The sequence below is a fragment of the Glycine max genome, chromosome 5 (genome assembly GCF_000004515.6).
Source record: "Glycine max cultivar Williams 82 chromosome 5, Glycine_max_v4.0, whole genome shotgun sequence".
Classification (NCBI taxonomy): domain Eukaryota; kingdom Viridiplantae; phylum Streptophyta; class Magnoliopsida; order Fabales; family Fabaceae; genus Glycine; species Glycine max.
The window spans coordinates 35,599,012-35,620,561 of record NC_038241.2 but is presented as its reverse complement, the minus strand read 5'-3'; the positions used below and the strand labels follow the sequence as shown (position 1 = coordinate 35,620,561).

Below are 21,550 nucleotides of genomic sequence, written 5' to 3'. Positions count from 1 at the left end.
ACCTACGGATCACATAACGAACGAGTGAAGTGGCGAGGCCTACATTGCTGAAACGATGTTAGTGAAACAAAAAAACAAAGCAGCAGAAGATGAGTGGCTACGTCTGTCTGAAACTCTCGCCACCTCCAACTTGCCTCTCCAAACATCCTCGTCTTCCCATTCCCTTGGTTCGCAACACTCTCCTCGGCGCTGCTCTCTCCTTCGGGCTTGTCTTCTCCTTCCCCTCTGTCTCTGCTTCCCAAATATGTCGTGATGTGGAACCCATACAAGAGACGCTCCAAACAGCTCCCGAGGTTGTCACCAACGAAGGCCTCGTCGAGGAAGCATGGCAGATTGTCAACGACACCTTTCTCGACACTGGTCGCCACAGATGGTCCCAGGACACTTGGCAGGTAACTAACATCATCTACTCATACTCTCATAGTGTCTTATGGTTGGTTGGTTCATGGTTCATGGCTCGTGCTAATATAGCGCTTCTTGTTTCCAGCTGAAGAGGGAAGCTATTTTGAGCAATTCCATTCAGACAAGATCAAAGGCGCACCACATCATCAAACGAATGCTCTCCAGCTTGGCCGATCCTTATACTCGCTTTCTCTCCCCTGATGAGGTCATTTTTCATGTGTCCTTTTTACTGTGTTTGTTAATCACTAGTATTAGTGTTGGAAAGTCCCACATATCTGCTTCAATTCCTGTGGTGCAGCTTATATGCCTACTTGTTATATCCTCTCTCTGTGTATCGCCATCACCTGTTTTAGCTAGCAGACATCTATGGAAGGGGTCTAAACTTAGGATTGAGCCTAACTCAATCCTTTAAACTAAAGCTACTTCATAGTTTAAGGGTTGCATCCCACTTATATACTAGTTTGCGTGACTGTATATTTGTGTTATCAGGTGGTCTAATAACATGATAAAGACCCAATTATGTGTGGTTCAATAAGCCACAAAACAACTACTAGGATAGGCTTGGATACTATTTTGCTCATATCATTAGTCACTTGTCAATGTGAGATCTCGAAGGAGTGTTGGAAAGTCCCATATAACCCATCTCAATTCAATTCTTGGGGTGGAACCTATATACATGTTGGACAATTTCACTTAATGCCAACTGATTTTAAGATGAAATCTAACAATTAATGTGTCTATATGGTTTAACTAAAATATTTACAGACACACACATTACATATGAATCTTCCAAAATATTGCTGCCCTTGCATTTATTACAGTGAATAAGAAACTTGTGATGCGTTCTTGTATCATTGTTCTCTTCACTGTTATTTGTTTTGCTTATGTATGAGATTATATAGACTGTGGTGATTTCTATTGCTGTGCTTCTGATGTTTCTTACTTAATGAATGGCATATGGACTTTTTCCACTGTTAAAAGTTCTCCAAGATGGCAAGGTATGACATGACTGGTGTTGGAATAAACCTTAAGGAAGTTCCTGATGAAAATGGAGACCTCAGACTGGAGGTTCTGGGAATTATATTGGATGGTCCTGCTCATTCTGCTGGTGTTAGACAGGTACACAAAGATGATGAACATTCTTAATAATTTGCAGCTCTTCAAATCATTATCTTCTTCACCTTCAAAATCTACACATAAATCTCTCTTGCCTTCACTTCTATGTTTATAATCGATGAAATAAATGTCAAATAATCATGCTTTGCATTATAATTGCTATTTGCTACATAAGCAATCTCTGGTATCCATTACTTCTAGAAACAGAGTGTGATGCATTTCTTTTTGTTTGCAAGAGGAAATAGGTGAACAAATTTTTTTGCTTCTTTTAACCATTCAAAACAACTTCCCTTTCTCAGTCCTTACCATTTATCAGAATATACTCTCCTTTAGTTTCTCTCCTAGAAGCAAATGGGGTAGGCACAAAGAACTATTTTGAATAATATAATATGTTTCCTTTACTTTTTCTGTTTCTCTGCTAGGGGGATGAAATATTGGCTGTCAATAACATGGAGGTAAAGGGAAAATCAGCATTTGAAGTATCATCCCTGTTGCAAGGCCCTAATGGAACATCTGTGACTATTCAGGTTTTGGATTCTAATTCCAAGTTAGTTTGGCACCTGCTCTAGCCTTTGTTTACAGTTTTATTTAGTTTAATTTTTTTGTTCAACTTTAATATTAGCATCATTACTGTCAGGTCAAGCATGGCAACTGTGGACCCGTTGAATCAATAGAAGTCCAGCGGCAACTTGTTGCTCGTACCCCAGTCTTTTATCGGCTGGAACAATTGGACAATGGTGTTACTTCTGTTGGGTATATACGCCTCAAAGAGTTCAATGCATTGGCCAGAAAAGACTTGGTCATTGGTAAGCTTTTCTCAGCTTCATATGTGTTTTTTTTAATCTAAAATAATAATGTTTTCTCAATTAGAGCATTTTTTAAAAGCAGTGAAAAAATAATTAGCAGTCTTCTTTTACTAATTCTTACTCTGAGTGATGCTAAATTAATTTTGAGACCAACTGATTACTGATACATATTGTTTTGAGGAGAGAGAATTGACTTCTAAGTCAGACTTGTAAAGGATGGAGATGAAATACAATATACTATGGGGTTCTGTTCTATGCTTTTATCAAGTCTATCTTAGAAGTCAATTAATGACCACAATCGGGTTTTGATTGAATAATGGATTTATTGGAAAATCAATGTAAAATTACTCTAATATTTTGCTGTTTTCCTTTTCAATTGTAATCCCTTTCTTTAGTCAGATGTGAGCTTTTTCGTGTTTCTTGCCTCAAGCATTAAAAACCCCTAGCATGTTAAGTACACCTTTCACCTCTGAATAACTTGACATTGATCTGCCAGGGGTTTTTTATTTACCTTATGTTGTTGTTAGTATAAAAAATTGTCATCTAGGCTACGTAACCCATGCAAGAATGAATACCATACATTGTTAGTAAAGCAAGGCTGCTGCTTTTTTGGATCCTTATATTGATTTGTAATATAATTGCTTCTGGACTCTTTTATTAGTTGTTTCCATTTTTTATACGTGACACTAGAATAAATAATGGATTTTGCAGCAATGAAACGACTTCAAGACATGGGTGCCTCATATTTCATATTGGATCTCAGAGACAATCTTGGTGGGCTAGTACAGGTTGCTTTTGCATATAACCCAATCTACCTTTACCATTTTGACTCACTTCTTTGAAATTGACTAGTGTATATGAAATTATGAATTAAATATATTACCGTGTACCTAATCTTCAAGTAGCACAAATGGTGTATTAAGTAAGTTGTCATTAAACCATTTCTGTTATGAAATGGATTGGATTCGTTTTTTTAGCATGTCCCTGCATATGTCTTGAACATAAAATCATTGACTTGACAAGAAATTTTCAAAGAATTATGGTTGACATGAGCTGATGGGTCCTCTTTGTAATCTTCATTGACCATAGTAATTTTTCTCATTATTTTGCCTATGAATATAGACAGTGGCGGATCCAGAAAATTTTCTTAGTGGGAGCAAGAAATAATTTTTAATATTTTCACAAAAGTAAAATACCACAAGGAAAAATATATAATATCATGATAAAAGAAATCTAAAGTACTTAAGCTTCTATAAATTACAGTTGTCATCTATGCATTTTCATACTTTGAAATTGTTCTATGATTTTTTTATTGTTAATACTAATTTAGTGTGTGAAATGGAACACCCTTCATTAAAATAATCAACCCTAAAACACCATTAATCTTGACTTCTTTATATCAAGAACACACTAAAAGAAAAATGCTCATAAAAGAATTATACCGCAGAAGTTTTGAAAAGGTACGTCACCTCTTGAATTTGACTTCTTCGTTATTTTTGCCTCAACAAAAAAATTTCACTTTCTTCCTTCTTCTCAATCCTTAAACAACTTACTAATATCAAGAGAGACTTTTTATTTGTGTTATTCTAGAAAAATGAATTGTCTATCCTTGTATTTGTACGTAATTTGAAATTATATCTTTTGAGATTTGTTTAACCAATCTTTCTTTATCTCTTATTTTTATTATCTTTATCCAATCTAATATATTATCATACTAATGTCTTTTCAAAAAAGATAATCTTTATCTAAATAAAGATAATCTTTATTTGTAAAGGAAAAAATTTCTATCTTTTCTTTTACTAACAGATATATTTAAATAATCTTTATCTAAATAAAGATAATCTTTATTTGTGCTCGTGTGTGATGTTTTTTTGTTAATGTAACATTAATGAGAATTGGGCTAAATTGTTTGGGCTTGAGCATGTAATTTTTGTATTGAATGTCTTATGCTTGTTTGGACTTTGGGTTAAAAAAATCCAATGGAAGTATATATAATTTTTTATGCGAGCAATTTTCTTTTACATACATTAACAAATAAAAAATCTGGTGGGGACAATTGCAGATAACAGATAAGGTGCTTCCACCAATGGATATAGACCTATAATTTTTTTGTAGGTTGACATGGGTTGACAATGTCCTCTTTGTAAACTCTGCCTATTTCACTTCTGTTTTCAGCTTGCACATGACTAGCTCTCTAAGAAAAATTAATCATATATTTAAATTTGATATTTTTTAGTCTCACTACCACAAAAGAACCTGCGAACTGATTTGCAGCTTTGAAGCTCTTTACTTTTGAGTCACTAGTTGTGTAGCTTTGAGGACTAATTGAATTTATATCAATTCACTTGTGTTGGAGATCGCACATCGACTAGTGATATGACCAAAACAATATACATAAGTAGGAGCAACCCTCATCTTAAAAGCTGGTTTTGTAGGATGAGTAAGGCTCAAACCCACACATTCTAAGAACTTGAATTGTACATATTTGGCTGTTTGCATATGTGGACACCTGCCTTTGCAGGAAGGTACTGTGGCATGGTAGCAAGAAATTATATTCTCTTATTTTCAGAAATTTAAGTATATTTGTATTCTTTTGTCATGTTGTGCTTACATATGCTTTGGTTGATATAAGATGGCAAGATAAATGATGCCTGCATTCTATTGAATGTAGTTTTTCTTTGCTTTTTAAAACTGCCTAATGTAGTTATTATGTTTAACTCGTTCAGGCCGGAATTGAAATTGCAAAGCTTTTCCTAAATGAAGGAGACACGGTATGTCGGTTTTATGCTCATTGCTGATTGTAATGGTTAGGATAAATTTTGCTTGCCCCCTTCAATTTATGATCACATGCCAATAATACCTTAGGGTCTGAAATGGTGCAAACGAGCTCCTTGCCCTCGCATTTTGTGTGAAAAACACTCTCCTTAAGAAAAGCACTAAATATCTAATAGAATTATCATGTGACATCCAAAACAATGACTATTGAAATTACAAATGAATGATGTCTTTATTATTATTATGTCAAAAACAATCTTTATGTCCAGCTTACTAAGGAGTCCTCAAAGAAACCTTAGTAAGCCCTTTTTGTGTGACTTGAGGTGACTAAGGGGGGTCACCCCTATTTATTGAATGAGATTGGGCGAAAGGCTAGAATACCCAATCATTCTACATTGGATGATCCATTCACTGTATTCACTATATTCGGTCAACCTCTGTCACCCGACTGTCACAGCCTCAAGTGCTGAGCCTAAAGGGTGTGGATGCTTCTAATGGTCGACTTTTTCTAGGCAGGACAGTCCACAACCCCCTCAAGCGTTGAGCTTGAAGGGCTTTATTGCTTCTAACAGTCAGCCTTTCCTGGGCCGAATGGTCGAAGTTGATAGTTGCTTACATGTTGATGTAGTAACATCTCCAATTGCTTTGGCATCCTTTTTTTTGGTTTTATGATTTCATATTAAATATCTGTTATCTATCATGTGAATTCAGAGTTAGCAATTGTTATATATATCTGTTGCTTTATTTTATTATACTGTAGGAAACACTGATCTTTAAAAAGTCTGCTATTTTGCGATACTCATTCAACTGTTCTTTTGAACACATTTTAGTTTCTTAGACTTGTCCTTTTCTAATGTCTTCATGACAGGTGATCTACACTGTTGGAAGAGATCCTCAGTTACAGAAAGCTATTGTTACAGATACTTCACCATTGATTCAAGCTCCTATTGTTGTAAAAAAATTTCTACATCTGATTTTTTATCATTGAATTTACTTCCTGGAACTATTTCTACTTCCCAATTTCTTTTTTGGATTGTCATTGGGGCAGGAATAATTCAAAGACATTTGATTTGATGAAATTATTGATTGTTTGACTGATAAATAGTGATTCTAGATGCCCATTTCATAAACTTTAGCAAGATGAACATTAGATATTCCAAAATACGAAGATAGGGAAAAAAACCTAAGATACATTGAATTTATTGTGGATTTTTTTCCCTTTAAATAAAGGAGCAGATAAAGATTTTAGATTTGTACAGTGTGTGAAGCTATGGTGAATATGTTATGTATGATAGGTAATGATTTAAGTGCAAACACATGGAGCAGTAACAGAATTTCCTACAATTGAAAACTCTGATGGATATGTTATGTATCATGGGTCAATGATTTATTGCCACCATTTGAGTAAATACAAACTTTTCACCTTTAGGTACTTATTACTTGCACATTCAGGAGCCAGTGCTCAATTTATTATTATTGTAGATGATAAATTCCTAGTTGATAAGTTGAATTTCTAAATTTGGGTTGTGGAGACGAGCTTTTGAATGAAAGTGTTTTTGGTTAAGTATACAAAGTGCCTTTTAAATTCAAAGGCAAATTCCACTGGGTAGCAATAAGACTAGCCTAGAGGTGATAATGTCAAGGTGGATGAGTGACAAAAAAAAAATAAGAATAAGAGCAAGTGTGTATTTGAGACAAAAGTGGAGCATGCCCATTGAGGAAATGATGGATAGTTGGGTAATATGAGGACTGAGGAGAAATCCAACTGGTGACCCTATGCTAAAAATGGATCCAATGGGATATAGTTTGATAATAAAGGATACAGGAGGACCGCAGAAAAAAATTAGGAAACCATTATTCAAAAATGTATTTATTGAAAATTTGGTTTTTGATTGGGTCCAATTCTCAAATGTTTGATCAATCTAGCTGACTCCCCGAGATAAGGCTTTATTATTAGAAAATTCCACAAATTCATTATAAATAAAATAAGTTAAAGAACATCTGAGAATATTCTCAAGTTTTCTGGAAAATTCCATTACCCCCTTGCAAATGACTAGCTAAAATTTTGAATTAAGTTGAGATCTATATGTGTGATCATTTTAGAAGGTTATTCTTGATGTGTGATAAAGTGTTTTCCCGTCATATTGACCAAGGTCATGCAAGCGAACATTAAAATAGTCTCCTTATGAGTGTTCATCATATATCATTGATCAATGGAATTTTCATTTTGAGGACTTAATGACAAGGATTATGATTCTTTTTGGTTTGAACCCTTGCAGATTTTAGTAAATGACAAAACTGCTAGTGCAAGTGAAATAGTGAGGAGCTCAATTTCTCAATATATTATTTGTTTGCTTTTCCACTTACTTTGATGATGTGACTATAGGTGTTGTACTTATTTCAGGTTGCTTCTGCACTTCATGATAATTGTAGAGCTGTTCTTGTTGGAAAACGCACATATGGCAAGGTTTATGAATATTTTCCATCACTGCTGTATGGTTTAAACAATGTAGACTTTGATCTGCATTCTTTGTTCTGAAAACCCCATGTCCATCTGAAAGCGTTTTTCTTTTAATCACGTTAGTTTTACTTTATGGTGTATATCTTTTGAAGGAGTACCACAAAGACTGCAGCGTTGTCTTTGCTTCTATAAAATGGGTTTCTTTTCTCATAATGATTCTCTTATTAAAGAGAAGATAATAGAAGAAAATCATATTGATGTCTTTCAGTGACTTGTTATTAAAAAATAAAAATATTTGCAATGGTTTAGCTCTTACACGTGTATAATTACGTGATGCATTCAGTGTAGTTGTAACAACCTACCTCTTCATGACACTTCAATGTGCAATGGTTCTATCAGGGTCTAATCCAATCTGTATTTGAGCTTGATGATGGATCTGGTGTGGTTATCACTGTTGGGAAGTATGTAACACCAAATCACAAGGACATAAACGGCAATGGAATAGAGCCTGACTTCCAGAAACTTCCAGGTACAATTTGATTTTTTTTTTCTTTTCTTTTTTTCCCTCGTAGTCAAAATGGTAATATGGTGCATGATCTGAGCCCCCATTTTTGCAGCATGGGATGATATCAGCCGACATCTTAAAAAATGCAGTATGTCACAACAGGGATAAAGCAGTCTCTTTGGTATTCCGATGCAATCTATTGCTTTGGACTTATCATTTTAATTGAAACTTTTGATGAATCTGCTCGCTGGAAGCTGCTTTGTATATCTCAAGAATTTCAAGTTAATATAGATATATGCCTGAATGGTCTGCCTAGCCTTCTTGGCTACAATGGCATTTAATTCAACATACATTGGCCTAACACCCAAGATTGGCTTGGAATATTTGTAACCGTTCCATTCAAGATGAAGTGTATAGTGGATACGACATGAGAAGAAATGACCCTAGGAAGCATGCAAGAGTTTTTATTCAAGCAGCCAGTTCAGAACAGAAGTGACTAGGGTTTAATGCATACTAACATATAGAAGCTTTGTTGTACATTTTTATGAACCTTTTGATACTATGTTCCTTTTTTACCTCGCACCACATCCTCCCCAATATTAATGTGTATCAGACGTATTAGTTTATTGTTCAAGTGCTTGGAAAAAATGCCACTTTATTGGTAAAGAATTCATTACATATTGACAATGACGAAAATGGAAATTGGGAATCATTACTGCTTATATTTTCACTATTCTTTGAACTATTATTCTTCAAATTCCTGATGTTAACAAGGGAAGTCCCTTACATCGATGCAGAATATTATAGCGTTGAAATGTAGCGACAATTTCATTTTTATGCAGAATTCATGTTTGATTTTGTTTAATTTTGAGGATAAATAGTCATTTTTGTCCCTAAATATATAGATTATTGACATATTTATTTTCGAAAGATGCAAATTTTGGTTCCTAAAAGTAAAAAAAAAGTACGACAAATTCATCCATTCACTAACTTCTGTTTGATACCGTTATTGAATGAGTCTACATGACACAAAAGGACGAAAATGTTACAAAAATGATTGTCAGCATGACTGTTGAATATATTGGATCAAAATGTAAGTAAGCTATCATTGGACCAAAATGTATGTAAGTTATCATTAGACCAAAGTGTTATTAAGTTACCATAAGACTAAAATGTCACTAAGTTTCCATCGGACCAAAAAATTAGTATTTTTTTATCAAAATGTTAGTTCGTTTCCATTGGACCAAAATGACAATTAGTTAGCATTGGACGTACATGTCAATAAGTTATCATTAGACCAAAAAGTCAATAATTTTCTATTGGACCAAAATGTCAATAATTTTTTTTATCAAAATATGAGTACATTTTCATTGGACTAATTTGTCATACCCTAAATTTTGTTAAGGCTAAGATATAATTTAATGTTCATTTTTCCACCTTTTTTTATCATTGCAAGCATAACTTTACAATATACACTTAAAAAATAGGGAAGCAAACATAATGATAAGTATAATATTGATTAATAAGCATAATTTATTTGTTGTTATGAAATTTCTAATGTGACAGTACTTTGTTTAAAATATGAAACTCAAACAAAAATACATAATCATTAAGTTAATCCTTGCAAAAAAATGAAGTCCAACTTGATTGTATAACTACCTAATGTTGTCATAATATAAAATTTTCAAAATAAACATTCTATTAATGTACAAAAATAAACATTGTAACAATGCACCAATCATTACAAATTTATCCAAATTATAATAATTAGTCAGAATCTACTAGAAATAAAAGACAAACATATCTCATATTTCACTTATTTGAATCTTGCCAGCAGGACAGTCTTGGTATGGGTATGAAACTCATGAAATTTGGTTGGTTCATCCTATTAGATAATACATCTACAAATATAATTTGAATTGGTGCTAAAGGCCTAAGTTGAGGTGGTCTAAAAGTAGCTAAATGGTGGAGGTATGAAACTTATTTCCTATAACAATTATAAATAGTGACTAGTTATGCATAACATAATTTAACAATAACTAATCAATTATATGTAAAAGTCACTCACAACACTAGGAGTTGGAGTACTTTGAGTGATAGCTGGATTCAACTTTAGGGGTTGGAGTACTTTAAAATTAGTTAGAGGTTGTTCAATTTGTGGAGCAAATTAAAAACAGCTAATCTTATTCTATAAATATGTAACATCAAGCATAAAAAATTTGCAAGCAACAATAAAATAATTCATCAAATTTTAAAAAAAGTTATTGGTGTTGTTGTTGTTGCATTTGAGCTATAGTGTTTATTAAAGTAATTATGCTTATTAATTAACATTATACTTATTATTATGTTTGTTTCTCTATTTTTTTTAAGTGTATATTATAACAATATGCTTACAACGATAAAAAAGGAAGAAAGATAAATATTAAATTATATTTTAGCCTTAAATGAAATAAAATTTAAGGTCTAACAAATTCGTCCAATGAAACATACTGACATTTTAGTAAAAATAATTACTTACATTTTGGTTCAATGAAAAATTACTAACATTTTGTTCCACTACTAATTTACTGACATTTTGGTCTAATAGAAATGTACAGATATTATAGTCCAAAAAAGATACAAACATTGTGGGCCAATGGAAAACTATTGACATTTTGATCCAATAGTAACTTACTAACATTTTTTGTCCAATGATAGTTTCCTAACATTTTAGTCAAATTTATTCAACAACCATGTTAACAATCATTTTTATAACATTTTTATCTCTCTATACCACGCAGATTCTTTCATTAGCGGTAACAGACGAAAGTTAGTGGATGAATGAATTTATCTCACTTTTTTTCATTTTCGGTTACTAAAATTTAAATTTCTATCTTTTGGAAACGAAATTGTCAATGTTCTACACATTCAAAAACAAAAATAACTATTTATCCTAATTTTTACATTGAAGTAACTTTATACACTCCAAAATGATCGTGCATTGCATGGAATAAACTTATTAGAATTGAAAAGAAATAAAAAGGTTATAACACATGGAAACGTAACAATCTTCATTTCTTCATTCTTGTCTTCCTTATACTATTATTTTTTAAATCATGTTATTGGTACTAACTGTCGTTAACTTTGTTGATGATTAATATCTGTAGAAAAACTTGATTGATCATCTTTGGTGTTAGTGGGTCTTTTCCAGGTACATTTTTTCCATTAATAAGTCTGAAGCTTAAATCTTACTTAAGATATCTAAATTAAATTATACTCAAACTATCTACTTGTTGATTATTATCTTGTTATAATAAAAGGGTACTCTAATATGAAAGAAAAACTATCTAATGAATTTTATACAGTCATTTAATCAGACATCAATGTTTATAATAAATTTGTTAATTTTTATAAAATTACTTTAAAAATTATATCAATGATAATTTGTGATTACTGTATAAAATTAATTTATATTATTAGTGCACATCATTAAAACTGTTATATAGGATTTAGAATATACACATTGATAAAGTAATAAAAGGGCTGGAACTCTAAAAGGGTTAGAATACACTTATTTGAAAAACTAGTTGTTTATGCTTGTATTGAGCGACAAAACGGACTATCCGGCCCATTGTGACATGACTCAATGCAGGCCATGGGTTATTTGGTCTCATAATTCTATGTCCAAGCCCACCTGAGTGGGTCACAAGCTCTTAAAGTTGATACACCATTTTTTTTTGTTGATTTTTTTTTAACTTTTCTTCAAAATTCAAGATTGAAGTATAATGTGATAATTATTTCTTTTGACATATTTATTTTAGTATAATAAATAAAATATAAAAAAATTATTTTATTATATTATCAAGGATTTAGAAAAAAAGATTGAAATGTGATATCAATATATTTATTTCTAATAAGAAGAACACTTATAAGAAAATCTCATTTAACATTTTATAAGAAATTCGGTAAGAATAGTTATATATTTAATGAATTACACATATAGATAACATATAATAAGAGAAAAATATATTTTATATAAGAGTGAGAGAATTAATCTGAATTGTACAATTAAGATTTAAAAGTTACATGACCTTTTTTAAAAATTCACATAATTAAATCAGCTAAATTGATTTATTATAGTGTGCGTTTGCTGTACATTTTTTAATATTGTCTTTAATTCGTAAGGATCAAACAAATATAGTAATTTATATATTTAAAAATATTTTATTTATATTTTATGTATATAAAATAAATATTTATTCCTTGCAATCCAAAAGCTAAAATACTAATTAAGCCATAAACCTATTCCACGCGGAATAATTAGATATTTGAACGATTTGAACTTAATTTGCGCATGGCTCCACTAGATGTGTTCAAATAGTGAAAAATTAGGTATTTTATGAACTCACATGCGATTAAAAATTCAAATCTTTGTTCCACAGCTATATGAAAAAGAGAGAGATTTTAAGTTTGCATGTATTAATTAATGTCTCGATTGATTATTCACTGGAAAATTGATTACGCATAAATGATAAATCATTCGAAATCTGATTTGAAAAATTAATTTGATTTAAAAAAAAAATAGTAAAAGCACGTGTTCATAGGGTATAAATTACCTGAACTGAAGACACCAACACCCACAAGGTTCAAAAGCAACAGGCAAATCAACTTCGGTGTCTCCTTGCTCTGCTTTTGTAGTAATTTTCCTCCTTTCCTTACTTATGCTAGTTTGTTTGAATTTCTTTCTTTCTTAAGAAAATCTATATTTTATTTAAGACATGTTTAAGAACTTACGTTAACTGCGTTTGCACTATTTGTTTTCTTTATAATAAAAAAGTTACGTATAAAAAAAAGCTTTTTGAAGAAATTATGTTTAAAAATTACTTTATTTTAAAGCTTAAGCAAATAGGAGTTTAGAAAATAAACTTAGTGTCCAATATATAAGGAATGTTTTATTTTTTGAGATGATGTCAAGTAACAATTTTATATTTATTTCCTAAAAAATATTAAATAAGATTATTTTATTTTTAATTCAAATAAATTTAATTAACATTAATATAATAGATTCATGTTAATAAATTAATTATCAATCAAATATTAATATATAAATTAGTTTGATCAATTTGTATTATATGAATTGATATATATGAAAAATATACATTATGTATAAATTTTATACCTATCACGAGTTATATGAAATGATGCATAGACGAATTGTTAGAACATTTTAATAATAAAAAAATTGATAATCACATTATATGAAAATATATTAATATATATGAAAAAATTAGTACTAATAAATTAGTGTTTGATTGATAATTAATTGATGCATTGAATATATTTAATTTTTAAATTTATTATATTTTTTACAATCAAAATTTATTAATAATGTTTATAGGATTACAACTATGACTTCTCTTTGATATTCTCTTCATGATTGTTGCAAGTGAGTTATTAATAATGTTTATATGTTGGGACTTTGACATGCCCTTATTGCAAAATTGAGAATCTTTTCTTTTCAGCTTCCGATCTGATTTTGAGTTTCCTATTTTTTTCAAGAATATCTTATTTTCTTCTAACTGTACCTTTCCATTCCAGCCCCCAAATTATTTTATAGCAGAAATATTTAAAGTTACTTAAGTTCTGCAATAGGCAGTTTTTTTGGTTAGTTACAGTAGACAACTTAGATTTGAGACAAGGTTGCTTAAGCATGACAAGATTATCCCAATTTCTTGTTAGACAAGGTAGCAGTAGCATAACTTGAGTTTCTTAGGCAGGAGAATCGTACTTGGAAAACATTCTAGAGGAACCACTTATAAAAACAATAGAAGGGAGACAACATTCTTCGTTACAAACCCAAAAGGCAAACCACTTGCTCAGGCTTTACTTTTTAGTTCAGTCCCATAAAACAGCAGAAAGAGTGGCACAAAAGAGAAACGACGTTGCAGAGACATCACCGTCACATTAATTACATATACATTGCAGCTCTCAAGCATCAGATCACCCTTTCACCTTTCACCTTTTTCCTTTCCCATGCACCTTTTTTCCCCACAGTTTGCAGCCTCTCTTGCTTATTCTTCATTCTCTCTTTGATTCTTCAGGATTTTATTATATATAAAATATAAAAAGTTTAAGTAATGAAATTTCTCTTCACAGGAACAGACAGGAAGCTGCCCTTGTTTAATAAATCTTAAGGAAACACCTGCAATCCAAGCACAAGCCGACCTGCAGCAATGAATGCTAGAAGCTGCCACCTCGTGTTGTTATTCTCCTTATGTCTTTTCTTTGGTTCAGGTACCATTTTTCCCATGCATTTATAACAAAACCAACTTTGGATTGAGAAGATATGCAACTCAAGCCATTAATTATATCGAGGGCCATAAAATTTTGTACACAATTTATCAATCGAAAATATGATCGAAGTTTATCTTTAAACTTCAATCATATTTTAGATAGATAAATTCTGCTACAAATGATGATAGTTTCCAGTTCTATAAGATGTCGTAGTCATGCATGCACACTTCTATGTACAACTGTAACGAACTTGATTAGGTGCAATTTGCATAAATTGATGGTAGCTTTAGAAAGGGTAATTATTTAGCCGCTGCATCACAAAAGTTATTCTCATTTGACCTACCAAGGAGTTAAATAACGGTTTCTTTTTCCAGGTCTAGGAACAACCAAAATATTAACAAATGACAAAAAACAGGAAATCTTCTCATCATCGGAATTGGGTACTCAATTAGATGATGTCCCTATCGTGGGAAACCCTAACACTCCTCCTCAAACACCTGACACATCAGGGCAAAACCCCACGGCCCCAAACACAAATCCAACAACCCCAACCACAACACCAACATCATCAGGTGGTCAATGGTGTGTTGCTAAACAGGGAGCTTCGGACGCTGATCTACAGGTTGCTCTTGACTATGCTTGTGGGATTGGACGTGCAGACTGCTCAGCAATACAACCAGGAGCAAGCTGCTATAATCCGAACACTGTCCGTGATCATGCTTCCTATGCATTCAATAACTACTACCAGAAGAATCCAATACCTAACAGCTGTGTATTTGGAGGAACAGCATCCCTTACAAACAATGATCCAAGTAAGAATTTCTTCAAACTTAAAAGCATGATTATCTTCTTGTGATCATTTTCTTGATATTTAAAACGTAAAAACGTCTCTTAAAATGGAAGAATAGAATTTTGTATCCGAGGCTGCATGGCAAGGGTAACACGTCATGTCAGGCCCTACAAGCATAGTCAAGAGCAACCTGTAAGAAGGTCCAGCTGCAGTCTGTTGAAGCCTTTCTCAGCAACAAATGAATGTCCAAAATTAGCTTACTTTCCTTACATCATGACTCTAAGGATTCTGGGCTTCATTTATTTAACTGTTTTTTAATAAGGGGATTAGGCTGCGCCTTTAAACAATTTCTACTTTGTCCTACGTCTGTTGCTTGTGCTTCTCTACCTTAAAAATAGAAAAATAACATCTAACTCCATCACAGGTTACAAGGATTGCAAATACGCATCACCCAAGTCAACAAGGTGAGAATTTGCAGCACCTATATATCTCCTTTTCAACCTATATTAATGAAGATGCAGTCCTATACATCCTAATATGTCATCTTACCAATGCAGCACAAATCAACCATCACAAGCACCAACAGTTATCAGCCCACCAAGTGCACCAACAGTTGTCAGCCCACCGAGTCCGCCATTATTTGTCAGTCCACCAACTCCACCAGGCACGCTAAATCCCGGTGGCGGATCAAATGTCTTTGGTTCAGAACCAAAAGGAAACCCCAACACAGCCACATCTGCATTTTATTCCCTGCTTCTGTTGTTCACATGTGGCCTGTTGGCTTCCCTTCAACTAGCAAATTACATCTAAACGATAAACAAGGTCCACTGGTTCTTTATGTGATGCGCTGGAATTCAATCAGTCTTCCAGCAGTTTTTGCAAAATTTCAACAAGTCTAGCAATTAAAATTACTTATACCTTTCATCTATGTATGGCTGTTAGTTGATCAAGCCAAAAGGATTTATAGGTAGTAGAAAGTTTTTCTACAGTATTGGCTTGTCTTCCATAGAAAATCCTTGTAGTTAGTATCAACTAGCACACCATTTTATTTACTAAATAGAATAAAATACATTAAAGAACTGTAATTTTTTGTATTGAATGTCTTATCTTTGTTGGAGCTCTGGGTTAAAAAAAATCCCATGGGAATATATATAATATTATATGGGAGCATTTTTTTTATATACATTAACAAATAAAAAAATCTGGTGGGAACAATTACTCCCACAGCAGATAACAGAGATAAGGGGCATCCGTCAATGGATATAAAATGAAGATTCTTATGCAAAAAGATTGAATTGTGATATTATGACCATCAATACAATTATTTCTGGCAAGAGAAACAGTTATAAGAAAATCTCATTTTATAAAAAATTCGGTAAGAATAGTTATATATTTAATGAATTATACATATAGATGGTGTATAATATGAGAAAAATATATTTTATATAAGAATGATAGTCTGAATTATATAATTAAATATAAACGATCAAATTAAATTTAAAAAGTCACATGATTTTTTTAAAAAAGATCTATATGATTAAATCTAATTAAATTGATTGATTATAGTGCGTGTGTGTTGTACATTCTTTGATATTATCTTAAATTTCTAAGTATCAAACAAATATAATAATTTATATATTAAAAATACTTTATTTATTATAAATTTTATTTATATAAAATAAATATTTATTGCTTGCAACCCAGTGCTCAATTTAGTATTTTGTTAGATGATATATTCCTAGTCGATAAGTTGAATTTCTAAATTTGATTTGTGGAGATAAGCTTTTGAATCAAAGCGTTTTTGGTTAAGTATACAAAGTGCCTTTAAATTCAAAGGCAAATTCCACTGGGTAGCAATAGGACTATAGCCTAGAGGTGATAATGTCAAGGTGTATGAGTGACAAAAAAAAAAAAAGAATAAGAGCAAGTGAGTGTTTGAGACAAAAGTGGAGCATGTCCATTGAGGAAATGATGGATAGTTGGGTAGTATCAGGACTGAGGAGAAATTCTACTGGTGACCCTATGCTAAAAGTGGATTCAATGGGATATAGTTTGATAATAAAGGATAGAGGAGGACAGGAGAAAAAAAATTAGGAAACCATTATTCAAACATGGATTTATTGAAAATTTGGTTTTTGATTGGGTCCAATTCTCCAATGGCATCATTTGATCAATCTAGCTGACTCCCCGAAATAAGGCTTTATTATTAGAAAATTCCACAAATTCATTATAAATAAAATAAGTTAAGGAACATCTGAGAATATTCTCATGTTTTCTGGAAAAATTCATTACCCCTTGCACATGACTAGCTAAAATTTTGAATTAAGTTGAGATCTATATGTGTGATCATTTTAGAAGGTTATTCTTGATGTGTGATGAAGTGTTTTCCCGTCATATTGAACAAGGTCATGCAAGCGAACATTAAAATAATCTCCATATGAGTGTTCATTATATATCATTGATCAATGGAGTTCTCATTTTGAGGACTTCATGACAAGGATTATGATTCTTTTTGGTTTGAACCCTTGCAGATTTTAGTAAATGACAAAACTGCTAGAGCAAGAGAAATGAAATAGTGAGGAGCTCAATTTCTCAATATATTATTTGTTTGATTTTCCACTTACTTTGATGATGTGACTATAGGTGTTGTACTTATTTCAGGTTGCTTCTGCACTTCATGATAATTGTAGAGCTGTTCTTGTTGGAAAACGCACATATGGCAAGGTTTATGAATATTTTCCATCACTGCTGTATGGTTTAAGCAATGTAGACTTTGATCTGCATTCTTTGTTCTGAAAACCCCATGTCCATCTCTGAAAGCATTTTTCTTTTACTCACGTTAGTTTTACTTTATGGTGTATATCTTTTGAAGGAGTACCACACCAGTGTACCACAAAGACTGCAGCGTTGTCTTTGCTTCTATAAAATGGGTTTCTTTTCTCATAATGCTTCTCTCACTAAAGGGAAGATAATAGAAGAAAATCATATTGATGTCTTTCAGTGACTTGTTATTAAAAAATAAAAATATTTGCAATGGTTTAGCTCTTACACGTGTATAATTACGTGATGCATTCAGTGTAGTTGTAACAACCTACCTCTTCATGACACTTCAATGTGCAATGGTTCTATCAGGGTCTAATCCAATCTGTATTTGAGCTTGATGATGGATCTGGTGTGGTTATCACTGTTGGGAAGTATGTAACACCAAATCACAAGGACATAAACGGCAATGGAATAGAGCCTGACTTCCAGAAACTTCCAGGTACAATTTGATTTTTTTTTTCTTTTCTTTTTTTCCTCCTTAGTCAAAATGGTAATATGGTGCATGATCTGAGCCCCATTTTTGCAGCATGGGATGATATCAGCCGACATCTTAAAAATTGCAGTATGTCACAACAGGGATAAAGCAGTTTCTATGGTATTCCGATGCAATCTATTGCTTTGGATTTATCATTTAAATTGAAACTTTTGATGAAGCTGCTCGCTGGAAGCTGCTTTGTATATCTCAAGAATTTCAAGTTAATATAGATATATGCCTGAATGGTTTGCCTAGCCTTCTTGGCTACAATGGCATTTAATTCAACATACATTGGCCTAACACCCAAGATTGGCTTGGAATATTTGTAACCGTTCCATTCAAGATGATGTGTATAGTGGATACGACATGAGAAGAAATGACCCTAGGAAGCATGCAAGAGTTTGTATTCAAGAAGCCAGTGCAGAACTGAAGTGACCAGGGTTTAATGCATACTAACATAGAGAAGCTTCTTTGTACATTTTCATGAACCTTTTGATACTATGTTCCTTTTTTTTAACTCGCATCACATCCTCCCCAATATTAGTGTGTATCAGACGTATTAGTTGATTGTTCAAGTGCTTGGAAAAAATGCCACTTTATTGGTAAAGAATTCATTACATATTGACAACGACGAAAATGGAAATTGGGAATCATTACTGCTTGTATATTCACTATTCTTTGAACTATTATTCTTCAGGATGTTAACAAGGGAAGTCCCTTACATCGATGTAGAATTTATAGCGTTGAAATGTAGCGACAATTTCAATTTTATGTGGAATGCGTGCCTCCTCTCACGTATCATGTTTGATTTTGCTTAATTTTTATAATAAATAATTATTTTTGTCCCTGCATATATAAAACGTTAACAAATTCATTTTGAAATATGAAAATTCAAATTTTGATTCATGCAAGTGAAAAAAATTTGATAAATTTATCTATCATTTGTTATTGTGATTAATGAAAAAGCCTACCTGATACAAAGAGACAAAAGTGTTACAAAAATGATTGTCTTGAATAGATTAGACTAAAATGTTTGTAAGTTATCATTGGATTAAAATATCTCTAAGTTACTATTGGACCAAAGTATTAGTAAGTTACCATTAGATCAAAATGTCATTAATTTTCCATTAGATCAAAATGTTCTAATTTTTCATTGAATCAAAATGTTAGTAAGTTTCCATTAGAACAAAATGTCACTAAGTTATCATATGATCAAAATGTAAGTAATTTTCTATTAGACCAAAATATCAACAATTTTTTTTATTAAAATGTCAACACTTTTTCATTAAACTAATATCTTATACCCTAATTTTTTTTCATTTAAGGATAAAATATAATTTAATCTTCATCTTCTTATCTTTTTTTATCGTTACAAACATAATATTACAATATACACTTAAAAAATATGGAAGCAAAAATTTGTTAGAGCAAAACATAATAATAAACATAATATTGATTAATAAACATAATTTGTCTATTGTTATGAAATTTTTAATGTGACACTACTTTATCCAAAATATGAGATTCTAACAAAAATACACCCATTAAGTCAATCCTTACAAAAAATGAAGCTCAACTTGATTTTGTAACTACTTAATAGTGTCATAATAAAAAATTTCTAAAATAAACATTCTATCAATGTGCAAAAATAAACATTGTAATAATGTATCAATCATTATAAATTTATCCAAATTATAATAATTAGTCAGAATCTACTACAAACAAAAGACAAACATATCTCATATTTCATTTCTTCGAATCTTGACGCGAGGTGGTCTTGGTATGGGTATGAAGCTCATGAAATTTTGATTGGTTCATCCTATGAGATGATACATCTGGGATTATAATTTGAATTGATGCTAAAAGCCTAACTAGAGGTGGTTTAAACATAATTAACAATGGTGGAGGTATGAAACTTGTTTCCTACCGCTGTTATAAATAGTGACTAGTTATACATAACGTGATTTAACAATAACTAATCAATTATATGTAAAAGCATTTAATCTAGGAGTTGGAGCACTTTGAGTGATAGCTGGAGTTGGAGCGGGAGCACTTTCAACATTAGGGATTGGAGTACTTTCAAAGTTAGTTAAAGATTGTTCAACTTGTGGAGCAAATTAAAAGCATTTAATCTCATTCTACAAATATGTAACATCAAACATAAATAATTTGTAAGCAACAATAAAAATAATTAATCAAATTTTAAAAAATGTTACTAGTGTTGTTGTGGTTACATTTGAGCTACCATGTTTGTTAAAATAATTATACTTCTTATTATGTTTCTTTTAACTTACGTTTACTTCTCTATGGCTTGAGTGTTTCTCATAACGGTAAGCTTACAACGATAAAAAATGAGAAAGATAAAGATTAAATTATATTTTACCTTTAAATGAAACAAAATTTCGAGTCTGATGAATTAGTCTAATGAAATGTGCTGACATCTTGTTAATGACTAATATCCGTAGAAAAACTTGATTGATCATCTTTGGTGCTAGTGGGTCTTTTCTTGGCTATATTTTTTTTTTACTTTAGATATTTGAATTAAATTATACTTAAACTATCTACTTATTGATTAATATATTGTTATAACAAAAGGATAATGTAATATAGGAAAAGACTATGTAATGAATTTTATACCATTATCCAAATAAAAAATATTTATGATAAATTTGTTGACTTTTATAAAATTATTTAAAAAATTATATTAATAATAATTTATGATTGAAAGATAATATAAAATTAGATTAGTACATCACCATTAAACTGTTATAATATAGTGTTTAGAATATACACATTGATAAGGTAATAAAAGAGGTAGAACTCTAAAAGAGTTATAATACAAGTATTTGAAAAACTAATTTGTATGCTTGTATTGGGTGACAACCGGACTATCTAGCCCATTGCAAATGACTCAATGCAGGCCATGGGTTATAAAGGATAGGGCCGAAAAGGATCGAACTTTATTTGGTCTTATAAATCTATGTCGAAGCCCACCTAAGTGGGTCACAAGCTCTTAAGGTTGATATACTACTTTTTTTTTTTTTTTTTTTTTACTTTTTTTCAAAATTCAAGATTGAAATGTAACGTGATAATTATTTCTTTTGTCACGTTATAAAGGATTTAT

The 21,550-nt window shown here is 31.6% G+C and overlaps 1 protein-coding gene, 1 long non-coding RNA gene and 1 pseudogene across 3 annotated transcripts; all 3 read left to right on the top strand.

Annotated features, from left to right (window-relative positions):
• Positions 1 to 104: 104 nt before the first annotated feature.
• Positions 105 to 8,793, top strand: LOC100804192 (carboxyl-terminal-processing peptidase 1, chloroplastic-like; annotated as a pseudogene). The gene is made up of 12 exons (XR_005891543.1): positions 105 to 392; positions 488 to 607; positions 1,384 to 1,521; positions 1,941 to 2,045; positions 2,156 to 2,324; positions 3,036 to 3,112; positions 5,051 to 5,095; positions 5,968 to 6,051; positions 7,379 to 7,417; positions 7,504 to 7,566; positions 7,960 to 8,089; positions 8,178 to 8,793. The product of XR_005891543.1 is annotated as a carboxyl-terminal-processing peptidase 1, chloroplastic-like (transcript).
• A 5,484-nt stretch (positions 8,794 to 14,277) lies between these two features.
• On the top strand, positions 14,278 to 15,938 carry LOC100820380 (PLASMODESMATA CALLOSE-BINDING PROTEIN 1). The gene is made up of 4 exons (XM_026128594.2): positions 14,278 to 14,338; positions 14,713 to 15,150; positions 15,553 to 15,592; positions 15,686 to 15,938. Exons 1-4 carry the CDS (start codon positions 14,278 to 14,280, stop codon positions 15,936 to 15,938), a joined length of 792 nt encoding a protein of 263 aa, XP_025984379.1.
• Positions 15,939 to 17,744: 1,806 nt separating this feature from the next.
• On the top strand, positions 17,745 to 18,559 carry LOC102660483 (uncharacterized). The gene is made up of 3 exons (XR_414446.3): positions 17,745 to 17,852; positions 18,261 to 18,390; positions 18,478 to 18,559. It is a non-coding gene; the product is annotated as an uncharacterized lncRNA (long non-coding RNA).
• The last annotated feature ends 2,991 nt before the right edge of the window (positions 18,560 to 21,550 follow it).